We start from the raw sequence: 17605 nt of genomic DNA on the forward strand, positions 1-17605 counted from the left end.
GTTGCACGAATTCCCGGCTCGGGAAGAGGTGAGATCAAGGGAAGGGAGGCTGCGGGGATGGCGGAGCGGCTGCGGGGCCGGCTCGGATGCGCACGGCTCCGGACGGCCTCTCCCGCGGAGACTTAAGCTCCGCGGAGGTTTAAGCGGGCGCGTATCAAACGCAGCCCCGGGGGACGCGCTGAAGGACGGCGCCGTGCCCGAGCCCAGCCGTGCCCGCAGCCGCGGACCCGCGGGGCCGGGCGGCGTGACTTCGGCGCGGTGCTCGCTGCGCCGCCGCAGCCGCTGCCTTTTCAAAGCGCTTGGAAGCACACCCCCAAAATGGCAAAGCTGGTTTTCCGCCTGCCCGGACCAGGCTGAGCTCCCAGGAGCAGGCGAGGACGGGTCTCGAAGCACGCCTCAGACACGAGGGAGCTTCTGCAAAACTGCCCGAGGAGCTGCAGGAGGCAAAATTCCACTGAGCTCCCCTGTCCCCCGGGAACGGCCCCGCTGCCCCGGACCCGCAGGGGGCGAGGAAAAACCCCCACCCCCCTCAAGCAAGTCTTTGTTGTATTTTTCCCGGAGTGGGAGCCCCCCGAGGGCCCCGCGAAGGACGAGGGATGGCCCTTCCCAAACCGAAACCCGCGCCCTCCTTTCTTTGTTTCTGGCCCAGGACACGGGGCCCGGGCCAGCGGGCGGGGACCGGGGCGAGCCGCATCCCCAGCGCCGGGCGGGAGCGGCCCCGGGGCGGGAGCGCTCGGAGCCCCCCCGCGCCCCCCGCTGGGAGCGGCCCGGCCGCGGGGAGCCCGGTCCGGGCAGCGCTGGGGATCTGCGGGGTGGTGCGCGGCTACCCGGCAAAATCCCCCCGGTACCGCCGGCGTGGACCCCAGCCAGGGAAGCGGGGAGCCTCAGTTAGACACCCTCGGGGCGAGAGCCGTCCTCAAACGCTGCCCGCGTCCCCAAGGCTCCTGCTGTCACCAGTGGGTGCTTTCCTCCCGCCGCCTCTCCGCGGGACAGACCGTGTCGGAGCACCGGGAGGGAAAGGTCTCCGACGGGCATCTCCCCCCCCGACTCCCCCGGGACGCTCCTGGCGGTGCCCCCTCGGCGGGCACCGGCAAACCCGGCCTCAGCGCTGCCCTCCCGCAGCGCCGGAGCGGGGGCTCCCATCGCTCCCCCGCGGGGGGCGAGCGGCCGGGCCCGGCTCCACGCCGCCTCGCCCCCCGGGTGACGCGGCCACCGGCTCCGCTGCCGCCTGCGGGTCTCGGCTGAGCCGGCCGTACCGGCCGCGGTGCTGCTAGCCGGGGGCCTGGGGGGGGACAGCACGGACGGTGGGGCTCCTTCCTGAGAAACAACGTCCACGCGCGATAAATATACATTTTAAAATAACTGCAAAAGATCTTTTCCTGCCTTTTCAAATGCTCGCCGCAGTCTTTCAACACCCATTAGCCTGCAACTTTCAGCCCCGCTCTGTGCCCGGGGAGAGATCAATTATGCTATAAATAGGCGGCGCGGAGAGCGGTTAGCGCGGAGGCGGCGAGAGGGGAGCGCAACTCCCGCGGCCGCGCAGCGCCCGGCCCCGCCGGCTGCGAAAGCGAGAGGGTTCCCCGGGAGACCCGCGTCAGCCGAGGAAACGGCCCTGACGAGCCCATCTTGTCCCTTTTTCAAGCAACGTGGTGGTTTAGAGGATTAGGGCCAGATCCTATCTCCAGCCGAATGTCCCTTCTCCGGCACCTTCCCCGGGCGGAGCGAGCGGCGGGTCCGCAATTGTAATAAATAATGGGGGGCCCGGGGGGTGGGGGGATAGCTCTGGGTAAACTCTCCGGGCGGCGAGGATGGTCATTTTCCCGGTGCTTAGGATCTAGTTACTTTCAATACACCCCAGGGACCGACACGACACGTCTTATACTAATAGGCATCTGTCACCGACCGTGTCAAGTTTTGCCACATGCGTCGGACAAGTTTGTGGAAGGAGAAAGAACAAGAAAATGACTTTCTGTCGCCTGGCTGAAGCGAGTGGCTGCGGAAACTTCGCGGGGAGATGGTGTCCCCGACTGTCCCCGGCCCGCCACCGCTCCCCGCCGCTCCGGGCCCGGCTCGGCGCGGCCGTGGAGGGCTGCGCCCCTCTCCGCTGGGCAGCACCACGCGGTGAAAGCTGCTCGCCGGCCCGGCTGCAAACCCTCCCCCCGTTTGGGGGCCGACTTCTTGCACCCCCGGGGCCCCCGAGCCCCGCTGGTAGCTTTGCGCGACCCTCCGGGACGCCCCGTCGTGCCGCCGGCTGCAAGGGCGCGCCCGGCCCGGCCCCGGCCCTGGCGACTCCGGGCACCGGGGCGGCTCCCGGGCACCGGGGCGGCTCCCGGCCCGGGGCTGCTGCCGGGCCCGGGCTGCGGGGGTGCCGCCGGCCCCGGGGGGGCGCGCCCGTTCCCCGCGGGCGCGGCGGGAGCTGCCGCGCCCCCTGCAGGCCCTGCTGCGCCACTGCAGCCCCGCCGCCGCCACCGGGAGCCCTCACCTGCCCGCCGGGCCCCGCTGCCGCTCCCGGCCCGGCCCCGCGGCGGCGGGGAGGCAGCGGCTCCCGCGGGGAGGCGGCCGCCGGGCGGGGGGCTCGCCGCCGCCGCCGTCCTTCCCGAGCCCCGCGCCCTGCCGGTGCTGCCCGGCCCCGGGAGCCGCCGCCGCCGCCCCTTCCCCGGGAAAGGCTTCTCCGGCGCCGCAGGGTCCCGCCGGCCGCTCTCCTCGGCGATCGGGGGGAAACCGGGGGAGAGAAAGAGAGGACGGAGGTAACCGGGGGAGAAGCGTTTCCCGGGGCCGCGCCGGAGGGAGGCGGCGGGGAGGAAAGTTGCCGGTTCCGCCGCCGCCGGCGCGCAGATGCCGAGCCCGAGGTATTGCTGCTATGTGGGGAAATATGAGCGAGTAATTTTATAAGTAACAAAGGCTGGGGAATGGAATGAGCCCCTGTTATCCGGTGTCCTCTGGAAGCCCTGGATCAGCAGCTTCTTGAGCCTAAAAGTGAATTCAAGAAGAGGCTCCTTTCTCTTTTCCCAGGGGTATCCGCTAAATATAGAAATAACCTCCGCGCGTGTTGCACAAATCACCTACCATTTGCTGTTTGTGTAAAACCGATTAGCCAGACACAACTGTGAAACAACTTGTTACTTTTATAGCCGCCACGCACAAACAAATTTAGACCCGTTGGGTGTCGGCGGGGCGAGGAGCCGCGGCGGGTGCCCATGTAGGGCCTGCCTGACACCGAATCCCCGCTCGCTTCAGGTGCCCGCTCTCTCTTTTCGTGTCAGATGATTAGCGAGTCCTTATTTATAAAGTTCAACCTATCTCATCACCGGGCTGCTTGTTTTATTTTAGTCTATGTATGCGGAGGTATAAATATTTACTTAGGAAGAAATAATGTTTACTGCTTACCAGGAAAGCAAGGACTTTTTTTTTTATTGTTTTTTTTTTAAATCCGCCGTTCCCAGCGGGTGTCGGAGGTGAAAGAAGCGCCTCGTCCAGCTCCTCCCGCACCGAAACCCGGCGCCCGCTGCCTCCCGCCTGCGTTTTACGCCGCCGCTTTTCCTAACAAAGACAGCGAATTATTTGGGCGGAAAAGCAAAATCCACGAAGGTTTCCAAAGGCGACGAAAAATTCAGCGTTTTGCGAGGGAGAGAATAAAGTAGCAAACACTGTCAGTGCACAGGAGAGACCGAGTGCCCGAGATCTGGCCAGACTAAAACCCCCGAAGCGGTGCTTTAAATATTGTAATGCGCTACAGATTTTTAATTTCCCCCCCCCCTCTTGGCGATCTCTTTATTTTAGCCCTGAAAATGCACATAAATGTACATTTTTTTCTCAGCTTCCTTTAAAAGTTATTAGGAATTAGCTGGGAAAGGCCGTTCCCTTTCCGTGGGAACGCAGAGCCGCTTCTTTAACACCGATCGTTTTCTGATCTAAACGAAAGATCCGCGCTCTCACACCGCACGGGCACGTCTTTAATTTTTCTCCCCCCCGCAAAATAAATAGTAAACGCCGCTTAGATCGCCCCAGCGTGTTTTGTTTAAAACCATTCCCTTATAACTAGCCACGAAAGCCAACCCAAAGCGTACCTACTCCGGCCGGGAAGGGGCAGGATCCCGCCGCGCCGGGATGCAGAGCCGAAGTCTGGCTGAGAAAAATTACTATATTTAGGGAAAAATTACGGCACGGTTGAGGGAGTCTCGGCTCTGCCGGGGAAGGTTTAATTTTGGAGGAATCGGTGCGACGCCGGTCCCGCCGCGGCGGCCGGTCCGGCGAGGAGCGGGGTCGGTCCCTGTCGCTGCGCGGCCGCGGCCGGCGCATCCCGGAGCGGCGGAGGGGGCCGTGGGGGCCGTGGGAAACCCATCCCCGCCGCACCGAGACCGGCGAAGCGCAGACCTCGGCGGGAAGGAGAGGGCCGGCGCTCCGCGGCCGCGGGCGCTCCGCTCGCCCGCCCGGTTTTCCAGCCTCCGCGGCCCCCGCAGCTCGTCCTTCGGGTGGGTGCTCAAAGATAACGCCTCTCACACAAAGACGGGCAGAGCATTTTAAAAATTTATTTACAAAGTTGTGTACAACACGAAGGGATAACATTTAGAATACATATATTCATTCATATATAAACAGACTTCTATAATAGAATGACAGCGTTTTCCTCCTTTGTTTTTTTTTTCTCCAAAATTCTTTTTTTGATCGTTCGTTTAATATTTAAAATTTCCCCCGCTTATTTTTTTATACATTTTTTTTCTCGTTTGCTCGTTTATGTCGGATAAAACGGCTCGGAGCGCCGGAACCTTCAAAAAAAGTGAAAGTTCGCAGCTCCTAATCGCGACCGTCATTTCGCCTCTTTAGAAAAATAAAAACCCCGAAAGCAACGTCAGTGATTTTTGATACAAATATGTACAAGCGGCGGTGGCGGGGGGCCGACGCCCGCTGCTCGGAGCCCGCAGCCCGGGCCGGGCGGCCGCGGAGCCCCGAGGGGGCGGCCGGCGGCGGCGGGGCTGCGGGGACTCCCCGGGGCTGCTGCCCGGGGCTACCGCCCGGGGCTACTGCGCCGGCCACTTGGCCTGCACGGCGGCGGCGGGGGCTGCGGGCTGCAGGAACTGCCCCGCGATGATGTTGGTAGGCACGCTGAGGATGGGGGCGATGGCGGCGGTGGTCCTGGCCAGCGCCAGCGGCTGGTGGGCCATCAGGGCCGACTGCACGGTGACGGGCGGCCGCAGGAAAGTCTGGGCGCTGGCGGCCGAGCTGGCGGCCGGGACGCCGATGATGTTCTCGATGCTGAAGGAGGGGCGGCTGCTGGGCTCCGACTTGACGATGGAGCCGGCGGCGCCCAGGCTGTTGAGCTGCAGCTGGAGGCTGGGGCTGAGCTGGGAGTTGAAGGCTTTGCGGCTGAGCTCGCTGGACGGCAGCAGCGGCACGGCCGGCGGCAGCATGGGCCCCACGGGGGGGATGTAGGGGTACTGCAGCGCGGCGGCGGCGGCCGCGGGGTGCGTGTAGGCGCCGGGGTGCAGCCCGTAGGGGCGGCCGTAGGGGCCGGCGAGGCCGTAGGCGCCGAAGCCCTGCATCATCAGCGCCGTCTGGTCCCGCAGGTGCTCCTGCTGGTGCCGCTTGAAGCGCTTCCTGCGGCGGAGGAAGCTGCCGTTGTCGAACATGTCCTCGGACTGCGGGTCCAGCGTCCAGTAGTTGCCCTTGCCCGGGTTGCCGGGCTCCCGGGGGATCTTGACGAAGCAGTCGTTGAGGGAGAGGTTGTGGCGGATGCTGTTCTGCCAGGCGGGGAACTTCTCCCGGTAGTAGGGGAAGCGGTTGCTGATAAACTCGCAGATGCCGCTGAGCGTCAGCTTCTTCTGCGGGCTCTGCAGGATGGCCATGGTGATCAGGGCGATGTACGAGTAGGGCGGCTTCACCAAGCTGCTCTTGGGCTTGCTCTGCCCCGCCGCCGCCCCGCCGCCGCCGCCGCTCGCCCCCTCCTCGCCGCCCCCCTTGCCGCCCTCGGCCGCGCCGCCGGGGGCCGCCTCGGCCGGGCTGCCGCTGCCGCTGCTGCCGCTCTCCGCGCCCGCGCCCGCCTCCGCGGGCAGCGCCAGCTCCGCCGCCTCGTCCAGCGGCAGGCGCGGCAGGGCGGCGGGGCTGCCGGCCTCGCCGTCGCTGTCCTTGCCCAGCCCGTCGTCGCCCTCGCCCACCACGTCGATATCCACATCCTCGGCCGCCGGGACGGCGGGGCCGGACATGTCGCTGGCGCTGCCGCCGCCCGACAGGGTCATCCCCGCTCGGCGGACGGGGCGCGGCGGCGGGGCCTCCCGCCCGCACCCGGCGGCGCGGCGGGCTCCCCCCGCGCCCCCCTCCCGCCGCTCCTCCGACCGGCCCCTGGGGCTAGACCCGAGCGGCCCGGCTGCCCCCCGCGGCGCCGTCCCCGCGGGGCATGGGGCGGCCGCGCCCGCTCCTCTCCCGTCCGCGGCGTCCCGCGGCGCGGGGCTGCCCTGGCCGCCCGGTCACCTCCGGCTGCGCGCCCCGCTCCCGCCGCCGGGCATCGGGGATCAGGCGGCGACGCTGGCTCCCGCCCGCCGCGATGGGCGCCCGCGGGCGCCGGGCATGGGGCCGCCGCCGCCGCGGCTCCGCGGGCACCCGCCGCTCCACCGCTCCGCTCCGCGGCCGCGGCCCCGCCGCGCACCGCTCCGCCGCCCTTGGCTTTTTTTTTTTTTTTTTTCCTCCTCTTTCCTCCTCTTTCCTGTTTGGTTTTTTTTTTTCTCCCCCTTGGCGGAGGGAGGGGACGGAGCTCCCGGCGGCCGGGCGGGGCGGGGGCAGGAGGCCGGGGCGTCGCGGGGCCTCGCTCGCCACTTTGGAAGCGCGGCGGTCCGGACTGCCTGATAGATTACTTTCCCGTTAAAGATATACTCGGAGGCGGCGCCACGTGACCGCGTGACGTCAGGCGCCCCGCTGTGAAGTCATGCAAAACTCGAGTTGTTTCTTGGACTGTCAACAAAGAGCAGCGGCGGCTCCGCTCGGCCCGCCCGCCCCGTCGGGCCGCCTGCCCCGCCGGGCCCCCGCCGCCCGCAGCCCGCTGGGACCCGCTGCCACCGGGACCCGCCGGCCCCGGCAGCCGCCCCCCGCCGCCCAGCGCGGAAAAGTTGCCGCCCCGGCGCTCGCCGCCGCCGCTCTTGGTGCGGCGGGCCCGGAGGCCGCCGCGGTGCGCTCGGCAGCGGCCGCCCCGGCCGAGCGCTGGCTCAGCGGATGCGTCGCCGTAATAGCGCTTAAAACCACCAAGTTTGGGCTCTGAAATCACTTTTCCGTGGTTTTCTATTTTTTTTTTTTTTTCAACAGCAGCACCAGCTGGGAACGGAAGATCAGAGAATGGCTATTGATTAATCTATTAGGTTAGTTGCAGAGAGAAATAAAAAAGGCGTAAAATAACAAAGGGAAACTATAAATAAAGAAGCTTTTAGCCGCTTCCTTTTTTCCCCCCCTCTTTTTTCTTTTTTTCTTTTTTCTTTTTTTTTTCCAGAGGTGTTAACGACTTAATCATTGCGGGCGTTAGCATATGAAAAAGTAGGAAATGAGGGAGTGTGTGTGAATGTGAGGACGGTATTGACGCGGCCCCAGGTAAGCCCCGGCCCGGGGAGAGGCGCCCGGCGGGGCGGGAGGGGGCCCGGCCGCCCACCCCTGCCCCGTTGCGCCCAGGAGAAGGAACCCCCGCCCGGGCCCTTGGCCGCGGGTGGCTCACGGGGCTTTGCTTTTTAATTTGTACCGCCGATCCCCTTCTTGTTGTAGTTCTCGCACGTGTTGTCGGATTTCGGTAAATACAATTACGTTAGGAAAATGGCCCAGGAGCCAACAATTTCCCACGAGCGGTTCTGGTTTAGGAAAGGCAAATAGCCCCCCTCTACCCTAAAGCCCATCGGCGCCTCGGAAATGTCGGTGCCCCGGCCTTCCCGGGAGCCTCTGCCCGGCCCCGACGGGCCACTCCGGCCGCGGAGCCTTCGGGCGGGACGGGCCCGGTCCCCGCGGGGTGTCCCCCCTCCCGCCCCGCTCCGTTTTTACGTGATTCCCGGCGGCTCTCCGCGGACCGTGCCCCTGGCCTCCGCACCCGCGCAGCGCCCGCCCGTATCCACACTCACATACCTGCCTGCGCGCTCACGCGCCCGCAGGCGCTCGCGCTGCCTCCGCGCCGCAAAGGCTCTCCCGCGGAAAAGGGAGGGAAAAAGGCCAACTCCGCAGCCCCCTGTTTCATTTGTTGCGCTTTTCTTCGACACAATAAAAGTCAAATTAATTGATTCATACCATTAATTACGGTGCTTAGCGTGAAAAGAAACGTTTCCCCTCGATTAGGGCTCTATTGTGCTAATCCCGTGTTCAGTCACGGCTGGCGGCTGAGCGGCCCGGCCCGGTGGCGCGGCCCCGCTCCGCGCCCCTCCGCGCCCCTCCGCGGGCCGGGGGCGCTGCTGCGGCTCCCAGGGCTTCAGGTAGCGAAGTTTAGGCAAGTATTTAGGAGCCCCCCCGGCTGGAAAGTATTTAGGAGCCCACCCGGGCGGAGTGGGAAGGGAGAAAAGCTTTCCTAAAAATCAGGAAACTTTCCCCGAAATAACCCGGGAGCCCCCGAAGCCATCGAAGTTCAAGGGCTGAACGCGAGCAGGAGCAGGGGCTGCTCCTTGCAAAGCAATAAAATAATTAAAGCAGCCTATGTGGAGGTGGAAACCCACAATAACGACACGGCCAGAAATAGAAGGTGGGCGCCCATACAGACAGATAGATTTAGCAACAGGAGAAAAACAAACTGTATCGTCCGGATCGATACGGAGTCAAATAGAGACACGGCAAACACCGGGGAAAGGGAGGATGGAATAAGTTATGATAGAGAGGGAGAAATTAATTACAACTCAATTTGATTCTAATATGGCAAAGCAAGACCCTGGCTGCGAAGCGAGTTAAAAATAAATCCGGAGGCTGAGCGGGGTGGGGGGTGGGGGGTGGGCGCTGAGGAGGAAAGGCAGGGCTGGGGCAATTTCTGCTTCTGTAATCGTTTTAAAGGAAGGAGAAACCAAAGGTGTCCCCTTTCATCTCCTTAAGCCTATTACTTTCACTAATGAGTTATATAAATCGTTGACCTGACCTGGATTAAACCAGCATTGTGGTTCGTTATAAACGTGCGGGGGTAAAGGGGCTCGCGGGAGAGGGGCTGCGGGTGAGAAATCCCGGTAAAATAAACACATCCAAGGGACACACACACACACACGAACACACACACGAACACACACACACACACATCCCCGGCCGTGGCCGCGGCGGGGCCGGAGCGGCGGGGCCGGGGCGGGATGGGCAGACCGCCGGCCCCGGGCCTAGACCCCCCCGGCCGGGCTTTTCGCTGAAGATTCAGCTTTTCAAATATAGCTGCTTTTTTTTTTTTTTTTTTTTTTAGGCCTCTATTTTTTTCACGTGTTTGGTTTCTTTTTTCCTTTCTGTTTTTCTTTCTTTCTTTTTCTTTTCTTTTTTTTTTTTTTTAAATTGTAATAAATCGCCTGTAAAACCGGCAGACCTCAGTGTAAAACGAAATTGGTCATGTTTCCAAAACGGTTTCGGATTTATTTGTATTGGAAATGTATAAACATCCATTCTGTAAAAGGCAACACGTTTAATTAACGATGAGAGAGCAGTTAGGGGCAGAAAGCTAGTAAAATTGTGTGATAAATTTATGGCATTGTTAGCGTGCTTTTAATTATGGCTATTATGTTAATTATTTCACATTAGCATGGAGTTATCAGCAGCATGTCAGATTTAATCAAAACGAGCCTTTCTCTCGAAAATTGTGCTTTTCATTCGCCGCGAGGAGAACAGGGGGTCCCGAGCCGAAGCCGCTCCCCCCCCCCCCCTTATTTATTTAAAAATAAATAAATGAAGGCTTTTAAAAAGAGGACTTCCCATTGAAAAGAGTGGCTGGACGTGATCCGGGCTGGTGCAGGCGGCAGATCCCTTTAGGCTACCGCGAGCAGCGCAGGGAGGCAGAGGAGAGAAGCGACGCTCTTGTTTTTTAGGAATTCACCATTTTCACCCCCTCCGGAGAAGGCACTTTATCATTTTGGATCATTCTGTCAAACAATATGATGTTGCTCATTTTTATCTGTCCCGTTTTACAAAGCCCCCGTTCACACTGCCGGCCAGGACAACACGCCTGAGTACAAAAGAATAAAAGAGACAAGCTGGGAGAATATAGGATCGCTGCACGGATCAAAAAGGAGAAAAGAGGAGGAGGTGTGTGAGTGTGAGTGCGGGTGTGCGCGGAGGGGGCTCGCAGCGGGCCGGGGCCGGCTCCCTGCCCGCCGCTGCCCCGCAGGAGCGCGGCGGCGGCTCCCGCACACGCTCCGCAGCCCCCGGGGCCGCCCCCCGCTCCCCCGCCGGGCCGGTGATGCCGGGGAGGCGACCCGCCGACTCCCGAAACGCTTTCGGCGCTTCCGTGCAAAAATAAAAAATAAAATAAAAGAGAAATAAATTTTAAAAAATGCCCGTTCGGGAGCAGCGGCGCAGGCGGCGAAGTTTTGCGGGGGTCCGTGCGCGCCGAGGTGCGGAGCGGCCCCCGCCCCGCGGGCAGCCCCGCTCCCCGCCACCGCGCCCGCGGAGGGCCGCGGCGGACGCCCCGCCAGCCGCCGCGCAGCCCTCGTAAATCACGGCTGCCCTCCCGGCGCCGCACCCCGGCCTGCGCCGCCTCCCGCGGCTCGGCCGCTGCGCGCAGCCCCGCGCAGCCCCGCGGAGCCCGCCCGGCTCTGCCCGCGCCCTGGCAAGCCCCCTCCTCCGGCCGGCCCCGCTCCCCCTTCCCCACGGGAGCGGGGGGCTGCGACCACGGCAGCTGCTGGCTTATTTTTAGAGCATTTCCATTCCTCCGGTTAATTTTAGATCGATTCATTATTTAGCCCCAGTTCGCCTTTAGGGAAACCCAAGCTGGGGGCGGCCGGCGCTCCGCGGCCGCGGGACTCTTCCTCGTGCGGGGTGCGCGGCCGCGCAGGGGAAGGCAACGTCGGGACCCCCCCGGGGCTGCCGCAGGGGCGAGGGGCCGGCCGCGCCCCGCGGAACCTGCGCCCTCCCCGGCGGGGCACCGCGCAGGGGCGGAGCGGGCCGGGCCGCGGCACCCCGCGCTGTTTCCGCGCTGTTTCCGCGCTTTAGGCGCTGCCTTTCCCGCTGAGCCCTGTGCGGGGGGCCGGCGGCCGCGCTGAACCGCGCAGGTCGGGTTTCACCGAGGCGCAGATTTTCCACGTTCTGCGACCTTTTCCCCTCGGGGACACAACCCCAAACCTCCCCCCGCCCCTCTTAACCGGGCGGAGGCGCCGGGGCTGCCCCGCGGTCCCGGCCCCGCTCTCCGCCCGGCCCGGCCGCGGAGGACGGCGGGCGGGCGCGGGGAGTCCCACAGCGCGCACACACACACACACACACACACACACACACACACACACACAGCGAGGGATGTGGTTTGTATATGCATCTATATATGTGCATGCATATGCTCCCCCCGGGCAGCCGCTCGCCGTCGGGGCCGGGGGAGCGGCGCAGCCCCGCAGCGTGTCCATCCTCCCACCGCCCCCACGGGCGGACACGGGTTTCACCCCGAGCTTCTCTCTGCTCCCTCCTCGCTGTTGCGCAGCCAAACGCGGTGTTTATGTGAAAACACGAATCGCCTTGGAATTCGGTGTTCATTTTCTGTTGGGTGCGTATTTGCGCTGGCTGTTTGCCTCCTCTCTGCCTTCCCGTCCCCTGGGAGCTGAGCTGAGCAGGGGATGGGTGCTGGTGGAGGGGACCCAGCGGTGCTGGCTCTACTCGGCTCGCAGGGGGACATTCCTGTATTGGACACAGGCAGGAACATCCCGGGGACCCGGCAAAAGCAGGCAGCGGTGCTCAGGTGTCCCCATAATGCAGTCTCTTGGGACTCACAAAATAAACCCAAAATCTTCAGAAGAGTGGAGCCCAGTACAGCTTAGAGATCCAGGCACTTTATAAAAGAAGGAGAGAGCAAAATTAATGAAATAAGTTAAAATACAGAATTATTATTGGGCAAATTGGGCTGTGTGAGCAGAGGAACCCTGCTGCCTTTTGTGCAAGATGGCTGCGAAGTTGGTTAAGATCTGATTAAAAAAAAAAAAACCACCAAAACCAGTTGGCAACTGTTCAATAAAAAATCTGTTTATTCTTCAGATTTTCATTTTGCAAATCCCCACTCTAAACAAGTGGATAAGTGTTCCAGTTTGTGCCTGCAAGCACCCACTCCGCAGTCCTGCACAGCCCCGGTCATCCAGCAGTGGCAGTTCCTGGAAGGGCCTGCTCACGTCCCTGTCCATCTCCAACAAAATAGCTAAAGCTCATCCTCTAAACACCCTGTCAAATCCCTGTCCCTGGAGGAGGCTCCTGTGAGGCATAATAAATACACAGGTAAAAAAAAAGCAGAGGCAAGTATCAAAAAATCCTTTAAATTTGCTTTATTTGACTTTCTCGAGGGAAGGGATGGGTGGGAAGGGGTGACCCTGGCTCAGCTCCTGGGGTGCTGTGGGAGGAGGCACATGGCAGCCCCCGGCCCGGCTCTGCTTGCAGCAGCAATGCCGAGGTGCGATGTCCTCACCCTCCAGCTTGCGCTCGGGGAATGGCTGGTCAGTGAAGGGATGTGCTCGGGCCATTGGTGCTCCTCCAAAATCCAGGGATTTCTCCATGCATGGAGGGAGAGGGGAGGCTCAATAGGCTGGGGAAGCAAGATACATTTTATATGAAGATGCCTTTATTTGCCTGAGGGAAATCAACATGACATAATATTTTTCCCTTCATCTATGCATGGCCCAAAGGGATGGTGCAAACGGTCCCCATTTGGTAGCAAACATGGGGACATGCCTCAAAAAAGAGGGGACGCAACCCAAAAAGAAGGGACACAACTCAAAATGAGGGTCCGCAGAGAGGCAGTGGTGGAAGCTCATTTCAAACCGCTGCCCATGTGTGTTTTCATACTGACTTTGCAGGTAGGCAGAAGGTGTGAGGAAGGCACAGTAGGTTTTTTTCTCAGTTATTCCCCTTGCCAGTGAGATGCAAATGGCTAAGAAAGTTAAGAGGATTTGCAGGGACGTGAGGAAATCCCTTTGCCGAAAGCAGCATTGCTGGGAGCCCTCCATGGGCTGGCCCAGTCCTCTTCCCAGCATGAAGCTAACGCGTGCTTAACTCAGAGACACTCCCATGAGATTTTGCACATTGTGAGAGCGCCCAAGGAACACCATGAGCTGATTCAGGATTTATTTTTATTAACTAGCACAGCCAGAACGTCGGTGGGAGCCAGCTCCCCCTCCACGTGCTCTCATGCTTCCCAGGGCTTCATTTGTTTGTTTTTTCCAGGATAGTTTTGTAAGCCGTTCCTCTGGCTCGTGTATAACACCCTTGATTCCCTTTATTAAGCACAGAAAGACAAGCAGTGAATTATCACTGTTGTTAATAAAATTACTCTGCTAATATTTTTCCCCAACACATTGAATATTATTGATACATAACGGATGAAACCCCTCCTGATGCAGGCGGCCGGCACAGGGCCTATGCATCACCGCAGCTCCACGTACACCATCCAAATGGTGCCTTGGTGGGGCGTAAGTGGTGCATAGGCCTTTTATGGGCCTTCTGCAGAACAGTGAATTTTACCCAAAATGCAGGTTAAAACCCATGCTAGGTATTAATGTAATCAGGTCCATAATCTCTCTATCAAAAACTCCCCAAGCACTTCTTCACCTGTTAAACCAGGTAGCTCCTTATCTGGAGAGTGCTGTAACGCATTTTAGGCGACTCTTCGTTTTTTTTTTTCTGTAAAGAAAATATGCATTGCTAAGCCTCTGCAAGTCCTGGCTTAGCGGCAGAGGAAGGGGAGTCACTGAAGAGCTGTCCTGACTTGCCACATGTCTGCACCAGTCCAACATTTTCCTCCTCCACCTTCTAAATACAGAATTGAGTTATCACAATTTTTCTGTGAGAAGTGGGTGTCCTCCACAAACTTCTTGGAAAGAGAACTGGCAGCTTCAGAAAGAAAAAAGTCTGCTTTTTTTTTTTCCTCCAAAATCCATTTTTTGGGCCAAAATAGGTTTTTTTTCTTATTTTGGGGGGGCAACATGGACCATTTCCAGCAGAGCTGCTTCCTGCTGTTCCCCACAAAGCTTTGTCAGTTTGACCATTGGGGTACTTCTGTGAATTCAGTTTAGATCCTTCACCTTATTAGAGTAATCTTTATTAAACATTTTATTAAAGTATTTTAATGCCTTCTGAGGCATGTTGTAAAACCCTGCTGATTTCAGAAGCTTCTTTGAGGGATCACAGGTAGCACAGAGCCTGGATGAACGTTTCCCGCACTTGTGTGATGAAAGCACGTGTTGGCAACTTAGCTCATGTCTAGGACGGGACGGATAAAACCAGGGAGGGTTTTAATTTTGACAAAAACATTACAGGGCAGTATTTCCAGTTGAAAAGGGAGGATGTGAAGAATCAGTGTTTATTCCTTAAACCACATCAACATTTTTTTTTTTGTTGGATTTCCTGCTTTTGCCCAGGCAAAAAAGGTTTCCAAGAGAAATCACAGCTAAAGAGGTGATGAAACAGTGTATTGAGCTCATCAGGCAGTATTTACAGTCTGTAAATAAAGGTTATTTAGGGGCTCTTGTTAAAATATTACATGATAGAGGAGTAAAACAGGCACGTTTAAATGGATTCTAAGTAACTGGGCAGAGAGAAAATATGTCTGTGGGACCATGAAACATTTATCTGTCCAGAAGGAGAAGGAAAAAAAAGCCAGGAATGATCTATCGTAACGGAGGAAATCTGCACCTCAGCATTTGCCAAAATGTCTTAATTGCTTTGTAAACTCATCTAAATAAATAAAACGTGGGGGGCTGTCGGAGCTCTCTGCTACGGATGAGCATGGTCTGCGCGGCAGGAGGGTTGCTTGGGGATGAAAGACCTAATCCTGCCCAGGGCTGGGCTTGCACTGTCTCAGGGCTGCTGCAGGGTTTATCGCAGCCATGGCCGCCCGCTGCCGGTGTGGGAGGACAGGAAAGGTTTCACAGCTCTGGGCTTGGAGGGCATCATGGAGGTGTGCAGGGGCTGCCGTCCCACCAGCTGGGCAGCTAATGCAAGGAGTGATCCCCTGCACCAGCCCTTGGCCACGGACGGGAGCTGCTCCAGCAGCTTTCGGCTCCACTGGAAGCTCTCACAGCCATCGTGGCTCCTCTTTACTCATTTGTTTTACTGCTGATTGTAAGTTTTACTGGTGAAAATGGCTCTGTGTGATACTTGTAGATCATTTACTTTGAGGACTCACGCAGCAGAGGTCTAAGAGGGTTCTTTCTGTTTCCTCGGGTTTATTCAAAACTTTCCAATTTGTGGGGTTTTTCCCTACTTCCCTTGCGAAAATACTCCACTGCCTATGAGACACTTCTTGTAGTTGGTCTACATAGGCCATATATTAATTTTACCTCATTACTGCTTGTTACACCTCTTAGCACCAATGCAGAGTTAATGTTCATTCATAATAAGAAGACATTTGTGCTGACATAAAGCTTTCAAGCCAGTGATCTCAAAACATGGAATGAAAACGAATGAATTTAACTTGTGCAACTCATTTAACTACAGAAAAGCATTATTATTCCCCAGTGCTGCAAGGGGGGATGCTGGGGTTCACACAGAGCAACCCCAGTTAGTGCCCAACACTCAGGTCTGTCCTCATGGGATTGCACCCTCACCCTTCTGCAGGCTCTGCCAAGTCATCTTTGTCCCCTGCTTTTACTCTCTGCCCTGCTCCAAGTAAGTGGGTAGATAGATAGCTTTCCTCCTCAAAATCCAAAAGAGATTGTTTCTCAGGGCATGAGGACATGGTACATTTCACCCTAAGAGCATGGGGCCCCTAGAGCGTCAGTAACTGTGCCGTAGCAATGAGAAAGGACTTTCTGGATTCACTTCCAATAAGCTCTGATTTAGTCCTTCGTGGCTCTGGGTTTGGAGGTTAATGGCTGATACTGGAGCGCAGGCTCTGCGCTCTCCAGCCTTTCGCTGAACTGCCCAGAAATAGGATATGGCTGCAGTTTTTCCAAGGTGAGTATAGTCAGTAGGTCCCTATGCCCATTGAGACCTGCTTCTGTGTACGTGTATCCGTAGCCTGGGAATGCAAATTTTAACTAATTGGACATTTCTTGCGATGGGGTTAGGACTCACAGGACATCAGGTCAGATCCTGATGCTGTTTCAGGATGGGGTAAAGCTTGCACGACGTTGGCAGATGAGGAGGTGGCTCCTCTCTTATGCGTTTGGTTTATTTCTGGAGTATAACTGACTTCTCTCTACACCTACAGCCAGCAGTTACAGGTCCGGCTTTGTTAGATCTGTCACGGTCTTCCTCCAAGCAAAGGGATGAACTTCCTGAATATTTTTTCAGCCCTGTAGCCTGTGTTTCCAGAATTACTTGTCATAGCATTTAAACCATGTAAATTAATGGGACTTAAATATGTGCTTCAAGTTAACTGTATTCTAAAGCTGAACTAGAGTTTCATTTTCCAGATAAGTCTTGTTAAAATTTGTAAGGTAAATTTTCATCTTCATATATATGAAATATGATAGTTCTTCCTTCCTTGCTTTCTCCTGATAGATTTTACCATTTTATTTTCATTTCTTAGTGAACCTCAACCTGGAGCAATGGTCATTCCTGCATTGGAGCCACAACGAACGCAGCTCCTGAATAACTTCAGTGGCAGCTGGAAGGGTCCTGCAGGGCTAGTTTGTGTTAATACGTGCTGCTCACAGAGAGACGACGACCGGAGGAGGGACAAGGCTGAGGCTTTGTCACAGTATCCTGCCAGTTTGGCTTCTATTAACCACTAACTAATGGCCCAGTCCTGCATCCCTTATACAGACAAAAAAGGGACATTTTCTCAGAAAGCTCGTGTGGTTGCTTCTGTTATAGTAATTATTTGCATGAGTCCTCGAGTTGGTAAGGATTTTTCGGGCTGTCGTCCTGGGAAGGACATATGTCTAGCATAGCTTTAGCTAACATGTCCTGCATGTTTTACGTGTTTCTTATGTGTGTGAAATGTAATATACTATGTTTTGGAGTCATGTATTTAGATATGATCTCATATAAGTTTGGCAGATAAATATGTTCATATCATATAGCACTGACATACTTATTTTCACTTAGGACTGCTTGTATTCAAGGACTTCTTTTTGTGCTTGGTAGAGTCAGTGGGAGCCTTGTTGCTGGCTTAGCTGGATCATAATTAGGTCCAAATTTTCCCTTCAGATTGTAGCCATCTGTTTGAAAGAAAAACATGCTATGCCACGTAGTCATTATGTTTAAGTCAAACCTTAATGTTAGATATGGATCCATCCTGTCAATGGCAAAAAGATTTATGCCTGTCTGTACGAGACTAGATAATCCCTTGAAACAGGAACAATGTTTTATTTTCTATATCTGCCCATGACACTTCAGCGACTGGTCTCTGGGGTCTTATTCCTTCAAAGAATGATGTGAAACAGGCTGAGCTGCAGCTCTTGCCTAGGTGAATGGCACTTCCCTTTGCAAACAACTTTGTGCAACTTGCTGGCAGAATTACCTGGACAGAAATCTTTCCTTAAACGTACCTTTCTCCCACATTACT

The 17605-nt window shown here is 57.5% G+C and overlaps 1 protein-coding gene across 1 annotated transcript; it reads right to left on the reverse strand.

Annotated features, from left to right (window-relative positions):
• Positions 1-4646: 4646 nt before the first annotated feature.
• On the reverse strand, positions 4647-6322 carry FOXD3 (forkhead box D3). Its single transcript, XM_087732860.1, has one exon. It carries the CDS (start codon positions 6231-6233, stop codon positions 5019-5021), a length of 1215 nt encoding a protein of 404 aa, XP_087588986.1. The 5' UTR covers positions 6234-6322; the 3' UTR covers positions 4647-5018.
• Positions 6323-17605: the final 11283 nt, after the last annotated feature.

The sequence above is a fragment of the Nipponia nippon genome, unplaced genomic scaffold (genome assembly GCF_047370975.1).
Source record: "Nipponia nippon isolate SJK-2023a ecotype South Korea unplaced genomic scaffold, ASM4737097v1 scaffold_5, whole genome shotgun sequence".
Lineage (NCBI taxonomy): Eukaryota > Metazoa > Chordata > Aves > Pelecaniformes > Threskiornithidae > Nipponia > Nipponia nippon.